Genomic DNA, 16,222 nt, shown 5'->3' on the forward strand with positions numbered 1-16,222 from the left:
TTCACAGCTTGCGATGTGTCAATGAAGTGGAAAAGCTGAAGTGCATGCAAATGAAGTAATGAACACACTGGAAAAACACTTGTCTATTGCCTAGGAGAGAGAGAGAGAGAGAGCGAGAGTCTGAGAGAGAGAGAGAGAGAGAGAGAGAGAGAGAGAGAGAGAGAGAGAGAGAGATAATTGCCCCGATTTCGAGTGCCAAACTTGACCAAACTTGAAACGGCGTGCATTCATCATCTCGAAGATTCATTGAGTCACTCACATATTTGTCGTGGGTTGCTGCGACACAATGGAATTTTGAAATATGATTCTTCTGTTCTGACTGCTAGAAGCCAGCTCATCATATCCGCCTTCACAACCAACGCCTGCGCGTTCACCAATGAGAGCGCGTCCACGCCCCGTGTCACGGCGGGCACGTCTGTGACAGACAGTGGATGCTTTATAAAAGACTATCCATCCATGAATCTGATCCTACCGGCTTCAGATTAATTGACGAGATACTGATCCCTGATCAAATGCTACTGCTGTAACGTCTGTTTTTGTTTTCTGGCTTATTATAGGACATTCGTCTAATTATTTTATTAAAACAGGAGCCCTTTCAGGCTTTTCTTCCAACGACTTCAAGGAGCATAGCCTGTATCTGTCTGATTCCATCTTCACCATGTTGCCAGAATCTGCGACTGGGACTGGGTACGTGTGTTATATTAATAATCAGGCTACTTGTATTTTTCATGATGCGACTTGGTTGGTAGGCATACTGGTATTACTGGCATATGTGAGTCATTTGCAATAAATAGGCTAATAACCCAATGAAATTTGAAATTCAGTCGTGTGAATGAATCGCGTGATGTGCTCGAGTATGTGCATTTTGGTCTACTAGACTGTCTAGACTACTTGGTGGTGACATCTTATTCATTCTTTGTTGTTGAATCCGATCTCATAGGTCGACGCGGCGCCAGAAATTAGAATGGATAGCTACGCATTTCGGCCGGCGATACCTTTCGTGAGAGCACTGCGAGGGAATATGAACTGCGCTTCATATTCACTCCACTTCTATGGTGGATTAAGGAAGCTCTAGACTTCCATGATCATGTCCATTTGATTTCCGTCCTGTTCGTTACAGTGAGTCGCGACCTTCAGCTTGTTCTTGACTGCTTGTGCTTATAAATTGTGCCAACTCATGCGACGGGTGGGCACTGGGCACTAGTCCCACGTGTGAAAGTCTGAGATGTACTGTCTGTGGGGGGGGGGGGGGGGGGGGGAGGGGGAGACTCCTCGGCTCACACACGTGTGGACGTTCTGAGGAACACGCTGGCCCACGGTGAGTCAGTGTGCGAGAAAGACTGCCACCCGCACGCCCCCACTCAGGCAGCTTTCGGACATGACGTCATTTCTCCAAACCCAAGCAAAGGGATTTTTTGGCACGACTTGGTATTGCGTCAGCCAATATAATGTGATGATGCCACTGCCATTAACAATATCATGCATCATCATCATCAGATTAATCATCATCACCACACCATTACTTAATTATTTCAGAGCATCATGTGGCTCAAAGTAAAGGCTCATACATAGTCTGGATTTTCGGTGGTCACCCCACCACCGAAAATCCAGGCTATGTATGAGCCTTAAGGCCTATTCATAGTCTGGATTTTCGGTGGTAAGGTGACCACCGCTCCGGTGGTGAGCTGACCACCGGAGCTGAAATAACGTTGAGCGGTGGTGAGTAAAAACAGAGAGAAGGGCTGGAGCGGTGGCGGTGGTTTGCTCTTCACCGCGGCTCGTGACGTCATGTTGTAGTTCGGTGGTCACCCCACCATCGTCAATCCAGACTATGTATGAGCCTTTAAAGGCTCATACATAGTCTGGATTTTCAGCTCACCACCGGAGCGGTGGTCACCTCATCACCGAAAATCCAGACTATGAATAGGCCTTAATGTGATGATGTTGGTGGAAATTATGATTTCAGGCACAAACAGGCATATAAAATGCCACAGACATAAAATGAGCAGACACTAATATTACCAGAAATACATAAAGAGCCCTGAATGACATAACAGCTCTGAACCATCTGATTACTGACTGAGCATACATTACATTGGCACACCTAATAATAATTGCTCAACAAGGCAATCCGGTACACCTCCCCTTCTTGAGATTATTTAAAAGTATCCCCTTTTCTGTCTAATTTCTTGCCCTCCAACTTCCCAGTTAAAATTAATGACTACATTGCATTGACAGGTCATATGATGACATGACACTACATTTTAGTCTACTGTTTCTCAACTAGTGGGAAAAAAGGTTTTCACTTTCTTACATTATTGAATGCATGCTCAGGCAACATTATCTCAAATACCTTCACGGACCACCAGTGAGTGGTCCACGGACCACCAGTGAGTGGTCCACGGACCACCAGTTGAAAACCCCTGCGTTAGAGTGCAAGTGATTCTCTAAGTGGGGTCCAGGGACCTCCAGATTTCCTTTAAGGGGTTCCAGGGGGTCCCTTTATAGAGCATCAAAATCAATCTGTTTAACAACATCAATCTTGTCTCAGGCACAAAATATTTTCTGATTGGGTAATTTGTATTAATTTGAGGCTGGTTCTTGACGTGAAAAAATTTGAGAACATCTGCGTTATAGTGTACAATTGTATGACTGAGCACACTGTGGGAAAAACAAACTGTGTGTGATGTATTAATGTGTCATAATAACCCCAGAAGTTGTCAGACAGTGTTTGTACTGCAGTATTTGCACAACAAACATTCAGAGCCTTTCGCGTGCCAGCTTTCTGCCAGCCTGTTAATGGCGGTTTCTGTATCTGACCTCTGTGTGCTCTACATGAACACATTCCTACTGATGTTTGAATACGGGAACAGAGTTGACAGTCATAGTGAAGTGAAAGCTCTCAGCCTAGGTAAAGATTAGGATAAAACGAGTGAAAATGCAGGCGTTACCTGAAAACCTGCAGTGGGCGTAGGGGTGGGCGATATGGTGATAAATATCGTATTGTGATAACAATGTCCCCACGATATGCCTTTTCAGAAGGCCTGGTCAGCCTGCAATGACATGCATAAAATCTGGTCATCCCAGCTTAGTAAGATGTTAAAAGTAAAAATATTTAGGACGACCGTTGAGCCGATTCTACTCTATGGCTCCGAGAGCCATACAATCATTACTATCTACAGTGCATGAAAGATTAACTCTTGAAAACAGGTGATAATTAGTTACACAACACTAACATGTAACCCCCAATTTACTTTCGCCTCCAGGTACAGTTATGAGGAATGCAGTGCCACAGCTGAGTGGCTCATGTCCCAGACAGAGGTGCGCCCCCTGGTAGCCATTGTGTGCGGCTCAGGTCTGGGGGGGCTGGCTGACATGCTCAAGGACCCTGTGGTCTTCAAGTACAACGACATTCCTAACTTCCCCCAAAGCACAGGTATGAATGTCAGTCTGTCCATGTCTGGGCAAGAATATTATAAAACACAGTGAGTGTGTGTGTGTGTGTGTGTGTGTGTGTGTGTGTGTGTGTGTGTGTGTGTGTGTGTGTGTGTGTGTGTGTGTGTGTGTGTGTGTGTGTGTGTGTGTGTGTGTGTGTGTGTGTGTGTGTGTGTGTGTGTGTCTGATTGCGGTTACTCATTGGTCTAACTGTTAACTCTCCCCCTCTCTCACTGTGTGTGTGTGTGTGTGTGTGTGTGTGTGTGTGTGTGTGTGTGTGTGTGTGTGTGTGTGTGTGTGTGTGTGTGTGTGTGTGTGTGTGTGTGTGTGTGTGTGTGTGTGTGTGTGTGTGTGTGTGTTGTAGTGCATGGCCACGCTGGCCAGCTGGTGTTTGGAACTTTAAAGGGGAAGCCATGTGTCTGCATGCAGGGCAGGTTCCATTTATATGAAGGATACCCCATTCAAAAGGTAGGCATCATTCAATAGTCCACACTCACAAACATCAGTTAACCACTTCAACCATAGTGTCCCTATTCTGGGGGAAACATTCAGCAAAAATGACAGATCTACAAGCTTAAAAAACACGCCACCACGCCTTCTTCAACTTGTATAAATGAAACATTAATGTGTGAATTAGAATAGTGCGTATGTGTGTGACATCATCATTATACCCGGAAGTTATGTGGGAACGCCTACTGAGTGGCAAAAAACGACTTTCTGGCCTTGACAGCCCATACATCCAAACAGAAAAGTCTGATTGCAATAAACGACATTAAATTACGTTAAAGTCACTTAGCCACTTGATTTGCCACTCACTTTATGCATGCGCAATTGTGCATAGCCTCTATAAGTACAAGATTCATGGCCAGTGTATAATTAGTGTTATAAGTCGAGAATGTGGTTGATATAGTCATGAAAATGCCTAATATTATTGCAATATGTCGTATTTTAGATGTGCTTGAGGTGAGAAAATGTAATTAGTAATGTCCGGTAATTAGTAATGTCCAAGGATGTGTTTTGCCCCATAATTATGTTCAAACCGTTGCAGTCATCACAGTGAAGGCACTCACCCTCCATCATGTTTGGCATGCTCCACAGATCACGATGCCCATCCGTGTGTTCAAGCTTCTGGGTGTGGAGACGGTGATTATGACCAACGCAGCCGGAGGTCTCAACCAGGACTATAAGGTGGGAGACGTCATGATCATAAAGGACCACATCAACATGCCAGGCTTCGCTGGAAACAACCCACTGGCCGGGCCCAATGATGAGCGGTAGGTGGATGGAGGGACGCATGAGGGAAGGATGAATGGAGTGAAAGAGCGACGAATGGATGGAGTGATAGATGTATGAATGGAGAGAGGGATAAATGCCTAATTCATGATGCGTTACAAGAAATAGCCAAGCTCGCAACGTGTCAGATGTGAGTGTGACACCTTGTGAGATCAGCTGACACTATCATACAACAACATATAAAAGTATTGTAGTATTGTAAGTAACGATGGAGAGTGAATCGTGTGGAAAATTAAAGCAGAGGGAGATTTGACTCATTAACACATCTAAAATTACATAATACACCCAAATTAATGATAAAAAATTATACTTTGTATAGCACTTTTCAAAACAATGTTACAAAGTGCTTTGTAGAAAACGGAACAGAACACAAGAAACAAGACACAGAAAACACGTCTTAAGGGAAAAACATCTTGCTTTAAGACACTATGAAATAGACTAAGATCTGGACAAGAGGAAATAAATAAAATAAAGTAATACAGGAGAAGACTCTGGACAGGTAGAACGTAGACAATAGAGGAAATAAAACGGGTAAAATATCTAACAGAAAGTGCCAAAGTAGGGCATGAAATGTATAGTAAAACAGGCAGAAATGGTGAAGGCTCAAATGGTGGCTCAAATGGTGAAGGCTCAAATGGTTCAATAATGAATTGCATTTTTATAGCGCTTTTCCAAGTTCTCACTTCTCACATTCACACACCAATGGTGGCAAGATTACATCGAAGGTCATGAGCTGGGATGGACAGACAATATAGCCCGGCCTGACGAAAGTAGGGAACAGAGGGCAGCCTGAGTTATATTTAGTTGTGCGTGGGTGTCATGCACCGGTGCCCAATCAGTCATAACATGTCAGTGATGTAACTGGGAGCCAAGGCTCTAAACATTATTGATAAAATCTTAAATTCTGAAAGAAACACAGGCAACACAGGACCAGGAGGAGTAGTATGTAGTCACACGTCTTAAGAGAGTGTTTTGGTTACGTGTTGAGTAAACATCCTTCTCCTCTTCCAGGTTTGGCACTCGCTTCCCCTGCATGTCTGACGCATACGACCGGAAGCTGGTGCAGCTCGCCCAGGAATTGGGAACAGATTTGGGTTACAGCGACTTCTTGCGTGAAGGGGTGTACGTTGTCCTGGGCGGTCCTTCCTTTGAGACGATCGCAGAGTGTCGCATGCTACACAGACTCGGGGCTGATGCTGTCGGTGAGTTTGGGGATTGGAGCACACGCGAAACCATGCCAATTGCCAAATATTCATCAAAGTAGGGCTGCAACTATAGATAATATTTGTATTGATTAATCAAATGATCAAGAAGCTGGTTTAGAAAATATATTTTAAAATATTTATTTTATATAAACATAATTGTATACTACACAGCAGTGTCATGCAAAAATAGTGAAAATAGACGATCTACAGGCTCACAATGCTTATAATGACACGCCCAACATAGGGATTGGTTATTAACAGATTATTTTGTAAATTATCAATAATGTTTTAGCGGATTCAGACACATGTTGTGATTAGTGACTTCAGGAACACAGTCAAACTTTATTATTCGCTCTAAACTAGTAACTAAAGTTAGAAGTTACTAACTCTTCTTCTATCAACTGACATTCTCTATCTCCCAAAGCCCCATATTCCATAGCACCCCTCTGAGGCACATGAGTACCATACAGTTGAATTAAGTGTACTTTTAGTATTTAGTGAATGCTGGCCAGTGGGGAGCGGGCAATCGTACTCAGGAACGGTTCGAATCAATCGGACACAGTCTGAATCCGCCCTTAGTTGTGCCCACAGCCATTGATGTGTCAGCATACAATAGATGGTAGTCAACAGTACTGCAGCTGAGTTTCTTCCAGTACATCATGGTGTACTATAAGCATTAAGCATGACACATACTCGACCAACATTACAGATTGTGGTGGCTTTACGTCTTATCGGTGCACCTTCTTCGTCACAGGTATGAGCACGGTGCACGAGGTGATTGTGGCTCGCCATTGCGGCATGCGCGTATTTGCTCTGTCGTTGATCACCAACGAGGCAGTGATGAACTACGACAGCCAGGACAAGGCCAACCACGAAGAGGTGCTGGAGACGGGCAAGCAGAGGTCGGAACAAATGCAGAAGCTGGTGTCCAACATTGTGGTCCGCCTGGAACACAACAATAACTTTGCCTGCTGATCTCTCTCTCTCTCACATGCACGCGCATGCGCACACACACACACACACGCACGCACGCAGACACATATATATACAGTATGTACATACATGCGAGCACACACTGCTCTCACAACTGTAGCTGGCAGAAGGGAAGTCTAAAATTGAGTATCTGTCCATGTCCGGTTGAGACCAGTTTATACTTTGTTGTACGACCACATCGCTTGCCAAATACAAATTATTTTCAAACGAAAGCTGTGACACGTCACATTTGAACCACTTTGAACATTCCCTCCTATTGCCCATAAGATTTTCAGGAAATGTCTACAAATATCGCAAACTTTCAGGAAATGTATTAAAAAAATGAATGTTGAACATTTGCCAATAGCTGTTCTACAAAGTATATAAGATTTAAGTAATTAGAAATGTAAATCTGCTATTTCCGGCAAAATATATGGTCATGCGACAAAGTATAAATGGGCCTGTAACCCTTTGTAGAAATGTCACTTTAGATTAGAGCGTCAAGCCATTGCCTGTGTCTACTACATGTTCTGTAGTTATCCAAGCATGCAGTAGCTGCTGTGCCTGTATGCAAAGTCAGGCCAGAAGAATGTTAAAAATGCTTGAGTGTTAAAAAACAAAAATCTATTTTACAGGCCTGGCTAGTTAAGCTTCGTGTACTGCTTGATGATATATTAACTGTCTTGTTTGAGGGACTTTGGACAGGTTTTATTTTCCATGGGGTTTTGCTTCTTAATCTAGTCCTAGATCTTAATATTGAGAATCCAGCCTCCTTGTCTGATATGTATAATTCTCTGCAATGTTTACATTTTTAAACATAATGCTGTTATGGAGATGTGTAGAGTTTAAGATACTAATTTAATGCAGCAGAGTATGTGAAGGGTCATGGGGAAAGGACCCTTTCTGTTTTGATTTCTATTTAAGTACTTTTTAACTTGACCACCACAAAATACTATTTATTGCTCCTACATTCCTTGGCAAAAATGAGTGAGACATCAGACAATTCACCAGTCATTTTGTCAAAAATAATAATAATTCCCCATCAGTTTTGAATGATGGATGATGCATGCAAGAAATTGCATACTGCTGTCAAATGTGTCATGTTAAAAATATTTATTTTTAATTATATAGTATATATTTTATATATTTTATGTTGTGATTGGTGTTGAAGCAAGGGTTTCTATTCTGTATGAGATGGTTATCTAAATATTGTCTGTGAAAGAGAGGATGGGTTATTAAGCATTCCAAATTCACCCTCAAAAATAAGTAAAAATACAACATTCCATCAATGTTTCAGCGTATTAACACTTGATCTCTGTTTATTATGCTATGATAATAGTTTTTCAATAAAACGACTAAACTCAAAGATGTAGAATACCGAGTGGTACTTTAATCAGAAGCTTTATTCATCACTGGTTTACAAGGTAAAGAAAAGTGGGTGAAATTCATTTTTGTGCATAGTTATGGGGGAAATTAAGACTTATTTTTGCTTGGGTAATTTGGTGTACTATGCCTTAATGGTCATAATCATAAAGATGATCTTGTAAATGGAATGCCCTAGCTGTGTCCTACTTAAGTGCACCGCAATCTGTGTAGAAAGAGAAAAGGCATCACTTTGATGCCTGAAATGTAACAGGTGCATGCTTGCAATACTTTTCTCACACAAAAAGACAATTCGTCACTGAGAATGTTTAGCATTTTTGCTGTTAGTTTGTCAAATGAGCAGTTTTATGCTATCTCTTCTGTCTGTTATCTGTACTCTCTCACAGACCTCTAGGTTCCCCTAGACTTCTTCCCAGTTTCTAAACCCAAATATGATATCCCACGTTGCCCCTCCTCCTAAACACCATTTTCCGTGACGCTGAGGCTCTGCAGTTTCCATCCATACAAGGTCATGGGAACTTTGTGAGCATGTGCTCAGATCCACACAGTCAGTCCACAGTGCACAGTCAAAACACTGGGGAAATTCATTAAGAATATCCAAAGCAGCATTGTATGCAGAAACCATATTTCTTAACAATGTCAAAACAACTTCTGGTTTGGCAACAGTGTTTAAGAATATCTAGGATATGCAGACATACCGGTCTTTGTTATTAATACCACGTTAGGTCGTCACTTCCCCTTCACTTTACGTAATTACCTTCATACAGCCTCAGTAATTCAGACATCCCAAATTGTCACATTTCTATAAATTCCCTAATGTAGTACACTACATACTGTAGGTATACACAGGCAACAACTAAATACAATTAGCTGCTGTCAAACAATGGGGATGTTTTGTGTATTTAGATGTGAGGGGAGACATGCAGTCTCTTCTATGACATTAAGGAAGAAACTCCAGTGCATATCAGCAGGACACAATGTTCCAGGCAGACATTGTTTATCGTTAGATTTATAGTTACATTTTACTACCTGTGATGCAGGGATGACCATTTCATAATGATCATAATGCTTGAGGTTAGTATATGGCTATTAAATCATTAACCAGTTGGAAAGAAGTACCTGCTCGAGGAATAGGAATGAGGAATTTTTACAATCTGAATTGTTTGGGAATTTCAACTTTATTGGACAACAGGGTGAAAAGTCTGGGGCATGCAACAGAAGTTGTGAGCATACATGAATGACATTACTGAAACTATAAGGTTTTTTTGCACATCTGTATATTGTTGTTAGAAAAGAATAGGCCATCTAGTCCATACATTGTGATCTTCCTTGGGCATATACCGGTATGTGTAAGAGATGGTCAAAGTTGCTATTGTTCAATGTTCATACATGACCATGTAAGCTTTTTTCGTGAAGCTTCTCAGGGTACAGCCGCTTTGAAAAGTAAATCCACCTGTTCAGGTCAAGGACCGTTGATACAGTACACATACATTTACTTGAAAAGGGAATGTGAAAACATGATTGTCCTGCTCTGGCAACACATCCACACAAGCATGTGATGAGTTATACTGCCCTCTGGTGCTGAAGGATCACTTATTTTTCGGTGCACAGAACTTTGTGCTTCTTGACAAAAAGTATCTATTTTCAACTGAAAACGTAGTTTCAACAGACACTATCTTAAAGTTGGAAATACAGGTTACAAAGTATACATTTGCCAAAAGTAATCATTACTTTCCCCATGGACAAATGCCTACAGTCAGACACTGAACACGTGGTTTCGACAGTAAAACTCAAAGAAATCTATGTGATCCCATCTTCTGCCTGGTTGATCAAGTAATCAGATATAGCTTCTAATTTTAATGGGTGGATCCAATAATTATTATTAAAGAAGAGACTGGGCGAGCCAATCCATCCATGAACAGATTTCACATTATTGATTCAGGCCTGGAGACTCCCATGGCCAGAAAAAGGATGGCAATATCTGTTCATGCCATCTGTAAAAACAGCGACAGCATCTCCGATGACCACGCTGAGCATGTTGTCTGGTATAAAATGCATTACATTGTAATGCTATAACTTTGTAATGATTACAAAGACAAAATCCTCATCATCCAAATATCCCCCAAGCTGCTTTAGGAGGTGTTATGTAGATGGCATAAACACATCAGCTCCTTTTATTAGACTTAGAAGAGCCTTTCTCACAAGAATAGACAAGATTAGCAGAATTACCTACAGTCCCTTCTGGTTATCTTCCCACCCAGGGGTCCTTATTCATTGCCATCTGTCTTGTTTTAAAATGGATTACAATGAGCACCGCCTCCTTCCTAACTCAAATAATTTGTGACTTCATAAAATAATCAGCATTGTGAATGGAAATGTTCAAGTTTGCCTCTTGGCAGACTAGGTAATTGCTTTGATGCATCTGGAACCTGTACTTGCTCACGAATACTACTAACTGAACCGTTTCTGATAAAGGAAATATTAAATATTAAATATTGTCTTAGGCTGCTATCTTTTGCCATTAGGATAAATAATAACACTGCTATTCTACAAAAGGAGCAAACAACTTGTTTAAAGAACTTTGCAAGGAGCACAATGCACAGCCTCTTTAACACAAATGTTTGTGTGCACTTTTACAAAGTGTCATCACACAATAAAACAAGAAATATTCATCATTGCTTTCTTAAGGTGACATTGGGGTAGAGGTGGGTGAATATCACAATATTTTTGAACAAATGCCATGATATTGACATTGTGACAATAATATTGTAATTTGAAAATATCCATTTAATTTTTCAAATATATTAGCAGATCTACGAGCTCACAATGGGTCACTCACATCGTGACATATTGTGAGCTTGTAGACCAGCTATTTTCAACCATTTTGACCATGTCTTAATGTTTAAAATAAGGTTTAAGTCAGTAAAACCAGTAAAAGACAATAGTTATGCCATATCATGATATTGCGATATCCAAAATCCCAGACTATATCTAGTTTCATATCACAATATGGATATTATATTGCCCGGCCCCACATTGGGGCCATTAGACACCAGTCTGAGCACGCTCAACTGGAGTACAATAAGTTCACCGAAGTTCTGTAAATGTTGCTTCCTGACGTACCGTTGTGCATGTGTGTGTGTGACCATGTATGACCTTGGACCAATCTCAGCTGTATGTGTGAATGACCCTATGCCTTTTCAGATGGTGCAAGAGGATGAAGCTCTTCCCACACTGGCCACAGCTGTAGGGCCTCTCCCCACTGTGGGTGCGCAGGTGGACCCCCAGGCTGCTCTGCTGCGAGAAGCGCTTCCCGCACTGGCCGCAGCAGTACGGCTTCTCGCCCGTGTGTGTCCGGTAGTGTATGCGAAGGTGGGAGGAGCACTGGAAGCTCTTGCCACAGATGGTGCAAACAAACGCCCTCTTCCGCTTGTGACCCTGCTGGTGGAGCTTCAGGTGGTGCAAGCGATTAAAGGCCTTGCCGCAGTGTGTGCATATGTAGCCCCTCGACAGCCCCGAGCTCATCCTGTGTGGAAGGTGGAGGTTACCCGATCTGAAGGTGCTGTGCGGCTGACTATCGAGCGGTCGGTCCGTGATGGCAGTATAATCCCTCTCCGAGTTTTCACTCGTCTGCCCCGCGTGCGAGAGGGGGATGTTCCTCTGGGGAAACAGTTGTTCGCTGTGGCCGTCTTGCTGCGAATAGGTAACCTGGGGTCTGGGCAAAAATGAGGATGGCTGTGGCTGTGGATTATCCTTCTCGTATTCTGCGTTGAAGCTCCCATTACATGTCGTCTCTGCCGAGGCTTGTGGGCCACTGTTGGGTTTGTTAGTGGAACCAGCATTCTGTGTATATGAATGGTCGCTGAAGCCTTTGGAATACTCCTCCACTATGCTAGAAAAATCTGGAAACCCTGCATCAATGTCATTCCCTTCGATAATGGATGACCAAAGCTGATTGTCTCTTTCCTCTACGCCGAACACGGCAGGAAGCTGATTCTGCTTCCCGGCACTTTGCTGACATCGGTTCTGAATCTGATTGAATCCCAACGGATCCTCCTCCTTTTCCGTTTTGACCGTGAACTGAAGTGCACTAGTCTGATCTCGATGCAGGGCGGAGCTATGTGAATCGTGGAATTTATTTGGAATCGTCTGGTTGGACACCTCCATGTGGGGCAAACGCCGCCTCTCGGTTGGAGACCGGTTGTATTGTACGCTGTTACCTGGAAACACAGAACACATTAAAGTCAAGTTTGTGCCACTCAATTTGACTAGATTCCATACAATTTATCACATGATGTAATTTACAATAATCAATTTGTATTTAGTTTTTTATTCTTACTATTTACATTATTATTTTACTAACTTGTAGCTGCACTTTAACCATTTTAAATGGTATTTTCTTATTCCTAGATCAGTGGTTCTCAAACCTTTTTATTTCAATAACTCTGAGAGTGTACAAATCTGTACACTCAAGAGTTAGACCTAGCCCTGGTCCAGTGCGTTAGCGAGTTCTCACTAACGCCCTGCCAGGAAAGCCTCTGATGCTAACGGGTAAAAATTCCACTGACTTGCGAGGGGTCCAGCTTTGCCGAAAATAATCTATTAAAACCACTTTGCTAATCACCGAAACAAAGCCGGTTTTGTGTTGGCGAAAGTCTATGCCACCATGCTGGGAAGCCTCTCTGCACCCCAGCATCTCTGTTTAATGTACTTTTTGGGTATGAAATAAAATATTTTATTTAGAGCGCCCTTCAAAAGTACATTATACAGAGAAGCTGGGGTGCTGAATGGCTTCCCAGCATAGTGAATAGACTTTCGCCAACACAAAACAAGCTTTGTTTCAGTGATTATTAGCAAAGTGGTTTAGTTTATTTTTGGTAAAGTTGGACCCCTAGCACAGCAGTGGAATTTTTACCTGTATGAAGTAGAGGCTTTCCTGGCAGGGCGTTAGTGAGAACTCCTGTAAGACCTGTAAGAGTGCATTTGGTCACTTTGAGAACCACCGTCTTTGGTTATTTTTTATAATTATTTACACATTGGTATTGGATAGGTACTCGTTATTGACCAATACTCAAGTTATTCGTATCGGGAAGGAAAAAATGTCAGTGCATCTCTAATTTGCACCAGTTCGAACTCACCTACTGGTTCCACAGGACTACTGTTCCAAAGCGCCTCATCTGGACTCTCCTCCTTAATTGAGAACGATGCGGTGGGATCTTCAATCTCACTTAACTACACAGATAAAGGACGCGTGTTCAAGATTATAATGCATTTCTCTATGCTCCATGATCATGAAAATGAAAAATACCTTTTCAAATAAATACCTTTAAATCTGCAGCAGGCTCCGGACAACTGGTCCCCACATCAGCATCTCTTTCTATGAAGTCCTCTGGGAAGAAAACAAAGTATTGATTGATTCAAAGCAAAGGAGATCGAGTCAAACTAAACTATAAGGTACAACCTAAAATCATATAATATAGGCTAGTATATACTATATATATAGCATAAAGTATATACATAGCCTACTATGTATATAAATATGTTTTTAATGTATGTATGTATTGCAGGTTAGTTAAAGGCGACAACCCAAAATAATCTTAACCCAGTTAAAGGCAACAACCCAAATAATCTGAGTATCGCATCATTAAACATCATCATGATGCAGTGCACTTCACATTGGCTTTTATTTACATGCCTGTGGCTTTTATCATGTCACTTTTTGTATGTAAATGATCGGTATATTATTCAAACACCATTTACACTCAAATTAAAGAGCTGAATTTAATACCAACAAATACAATTCTCTATTTTCGGTGTTAATTAAACACTGAGCCACTTACCCAATCCACGATGAAGCTGTGTGTTTGCCTTCTGCACCATTACTAGTTTCTTTCTCAGCATCTCGTTCTCGTTCTGTTTTCGTGATATTTCCAGATGTAAATATGCGCATTTGTCATCGACTAGTTTGGAGATTTCAGCCACAGCTGTTTTGACCATAACCTCCATAATGGAGCTTAATTGCGTCTGAAAGGGAATGCACGTGGCCATTTTTTTTTACCTTGATTCCTATTCTGGGTGTAAACTAAACTATTTTGGTCATAATTTCGCACAGCGTTGTAATAAATGGCATGGAGCATAAAACGACAACAAAATAATGCATCCGTGTTTGTTTCATAGGGTTTGTTTCCTGCCGGAACCTTTCTTCCGCGTGGCGGAGTGATCTACCGTAATTACTACAATATAGACCCCCAGGTCGATCCATGGCCGCGTTTCAAATGGGATGGATGCAAGAAGTCCCCTGGCCCTGTCCCCATGTTCTCCTTCCATCTACTCACCATTACTCATGATCACAGTCACTAGGTCTTCTCTAGCCCTGAAACATGACTGCTCGTGAATAACGAGCGTCATGTGAACCATGTGGCTAGGTCTTCTCATGATTGATTGATTGATTGAAGTATTTATTAACAGTTTGGAGAATTACAGTACATAGTAGCCTAGACAGTAGAGTCTAGACTCTTGTAGATTAAAGATGTCAAAATGGATTACAAAAAACTAAACACACACACACACACACACACACACACACACACACACACACACACACACACACACACACTTAGAGTCTAAATCTTAGGCTAAGATGTTAGCAAAGTTACAATGCACAGTTATTTTTTGTTCGAGGCTTCAAACATTGATGGAATAATACTAGCATCGTTTTTATTAATGTACCTATATACTGACACCTACTGGCTGGACTTTAAACTGGCTTTATACGTTTGCAAGTATATTCCAGGAGTCAGGACTGGAGGAGGATGGAGTGATGTGGAGTTGGGCTGTTTTCAATCAGCAGAATGCTACTCAGTAGAATCTACCTTTAATATATTTGGCAAATTGGCAGGTAGGATTTTGGGAACCCCACCCTGCCCCACAGACATCTTTGAACAGTTAGCCACTCAGCAGGCCAACAAGATTTTGTCTTGATATGACTCCTTACATGTACTTTGACCTCTATGCTGTTGAACCCTGGTACGATATCAGCCAAAGCACAGGAGTATATCCCTGTTTCACAATGCTAGACCTCTGGGAGATGGGTTGCTGATGCACAACACCTACCATGATGCTTACACTACTGCTACTCTGGATTTGATTACTTGAGGTTTCAAAATAACGGTAGTGGGTCGCACACACCAAGACATGAAGAGTAAATTACTTGCGGTATCACTGACATGCTCACTGTCCTCCAATTTAATCATGTACTGCATTACACTTAAAATGGTAACACATTTGTCCCTTGATGTAAAGCAGGAATCAGCCATGTAGAGCGTGTGCAAGATCAAGTCATAAATCAAGATCTATTGTCACCAATGTGAAAAAACACCTCACAATGCCAAGAACATATTTAAATTGTCCAAACTGATACTAATGTATCATATTTGACCCCCCCCCCCCTCCTGTCTACAAATGTGTTACTCTTGTCAAGGGTATCACATTATATGGTCCCCAAAATAGAATTAGCTTGTGCTAAAATTAGAGTCTCATATAAAGCAGTTGAGCACTCCTCTAGACTAGAGTTAAGGATTCCTTTACCACCCATGATAAAGATGTATCTATTCTACTCATGGTGGATAACAATAGGCTACTCACCAAAAACAAGTTGTGTGTACTGTGTAGCCTCCCTGAGGAACATAGCAGCCATAAGCCAAATAATTTGTATTTGAATTACAATTCCCACTTAACTATTTACTAAATAAAATGATTGTGATGAATGGATAATACATAAAATAAGGATGCAATGTCCTGCATTTAAATGATTCACATAATGAATCAGAAATAATTGTTCTGCATGCCCAGGATGAATGCCCAGGTGTTCCATATATGAAAACAAACTAGCCCAATTATTTTTAAATTCCATACTGCACCAGTCTACAACTCTT

General features: G+C 41.6%; 2 protein-coding genes across 2 annotated transcripts; one reads left to right on the forward strand and one right to left on the reverse strand.

Moving 5' to 3' along the window:
* Positions 1–428: 428 nt before the first annotated feature.
* On the forward strand, positions 429–8,458 carry pnp5b (purine nucleoside phosphorylase 5b). Its single transcript, XM_083782427.1, has 6 exons — positions 429–687; positions 3,267–3,436; positions 3,800–3,903; positions 4,534–4,709; positions 5,740–5,930; positions 6,688–8,458. Exons 1-6 carry the CDS (start codon positions 659–661, stop codon positions 6,906–6,908), a joined length of 891 nt encoding a protein of 296 aa, XP_083638553.1. The 5' UTR covers positions 429–658; the 3' UTR covers positions 6,909–8,458.
* A 1,031-nt stretch (positions 8,459–9,489) lies between these two features.
* On the reverse strand, positions 9,490–14,451 carry LOC310870085 (uncharacterized protein). Its single transcript, XM_083781118.1, has 4 exons — positions 14,129–14,451; positions 13,613–13,677; positions 13,427–13,520; positions 9,490–12,508 (listed from the first exon to the last, which is right to left on the reverse strand). Exons 1-4 carry the CDS (start codon positions 14,334–14,336, stop codon positions 11,457–11,459), a joined length of 1,419 nt encoding a protein of 472 aa, XP_083637244.1. The 5' UTR covers positions 14,337–14,451; the 3' UTR covers positions 9,490–11,456.
* Positions 14,452–16,222: the final 1,771 nt, after the last annotated feature.

Source organism: Protomyctophum parallelum (assembly GCF_964188405.1).
Source record: "Protomyctophum parallelum genome assembly, chromosome: 14".
Taxonomy (NCBI): domain Eukaryota; kingdom Metazoa; phylum Chordata; class Actinopteri; order Myctophiformes; family Myctophidae; genus Protomyctophum; species Protomyctophum parallelum.

What these genes read in the sequence shown, in the direction of transcription:
- LOC310870085 (XM_083781118.1), bottom strand. Translation starts at nt 14,336, where the DNA reads ATGGCCACGTGCATTCCCTTTCAGACGCAATTAAGCTCCATTATGGAG. An exon ending in ACAGCTTCATCGTGGATTGG is followed by an intron (nt 13,678 to 14,128) that starts GTAAGTGGCTCA and finishes TTTTCTTCCCAG; the next exon opens with AGGACTTCATAGAAAGAGAT. An exon ending in TAGTCCTGTGGAACCAGTAG is followed by an intron (nt 12,509 to 13,426) that starts GTGAGTTCGAAC and finishes CTGTGTTTCCAG; the next exon opens with GTAACAGCGTACAATACAAC.
- pnp5b (XM_083782427.1), top strand. Translation starts at nt 659, where the DNA reads ATGTTGCCAGAATCTGCGACTGGGACTGG. An exon ending in TAACTTCCCCCAAAGCACAG is followed by an intron (nt 3,437 to 3,799) that starts GTATGAATGTCA and finishes TGTGTGTTGTAG; the next exon opens with TGCATGGCCACGCTGGCCAG. An exon ending in AAGGATACCCCATTCAAAAG is followed by an intron (nt 3,904 to 4,533) that starts GTAGGCATCATT and finishes CATGCTCCACAG; the next exon opens with ATCACGATGCCCATCCGTGT.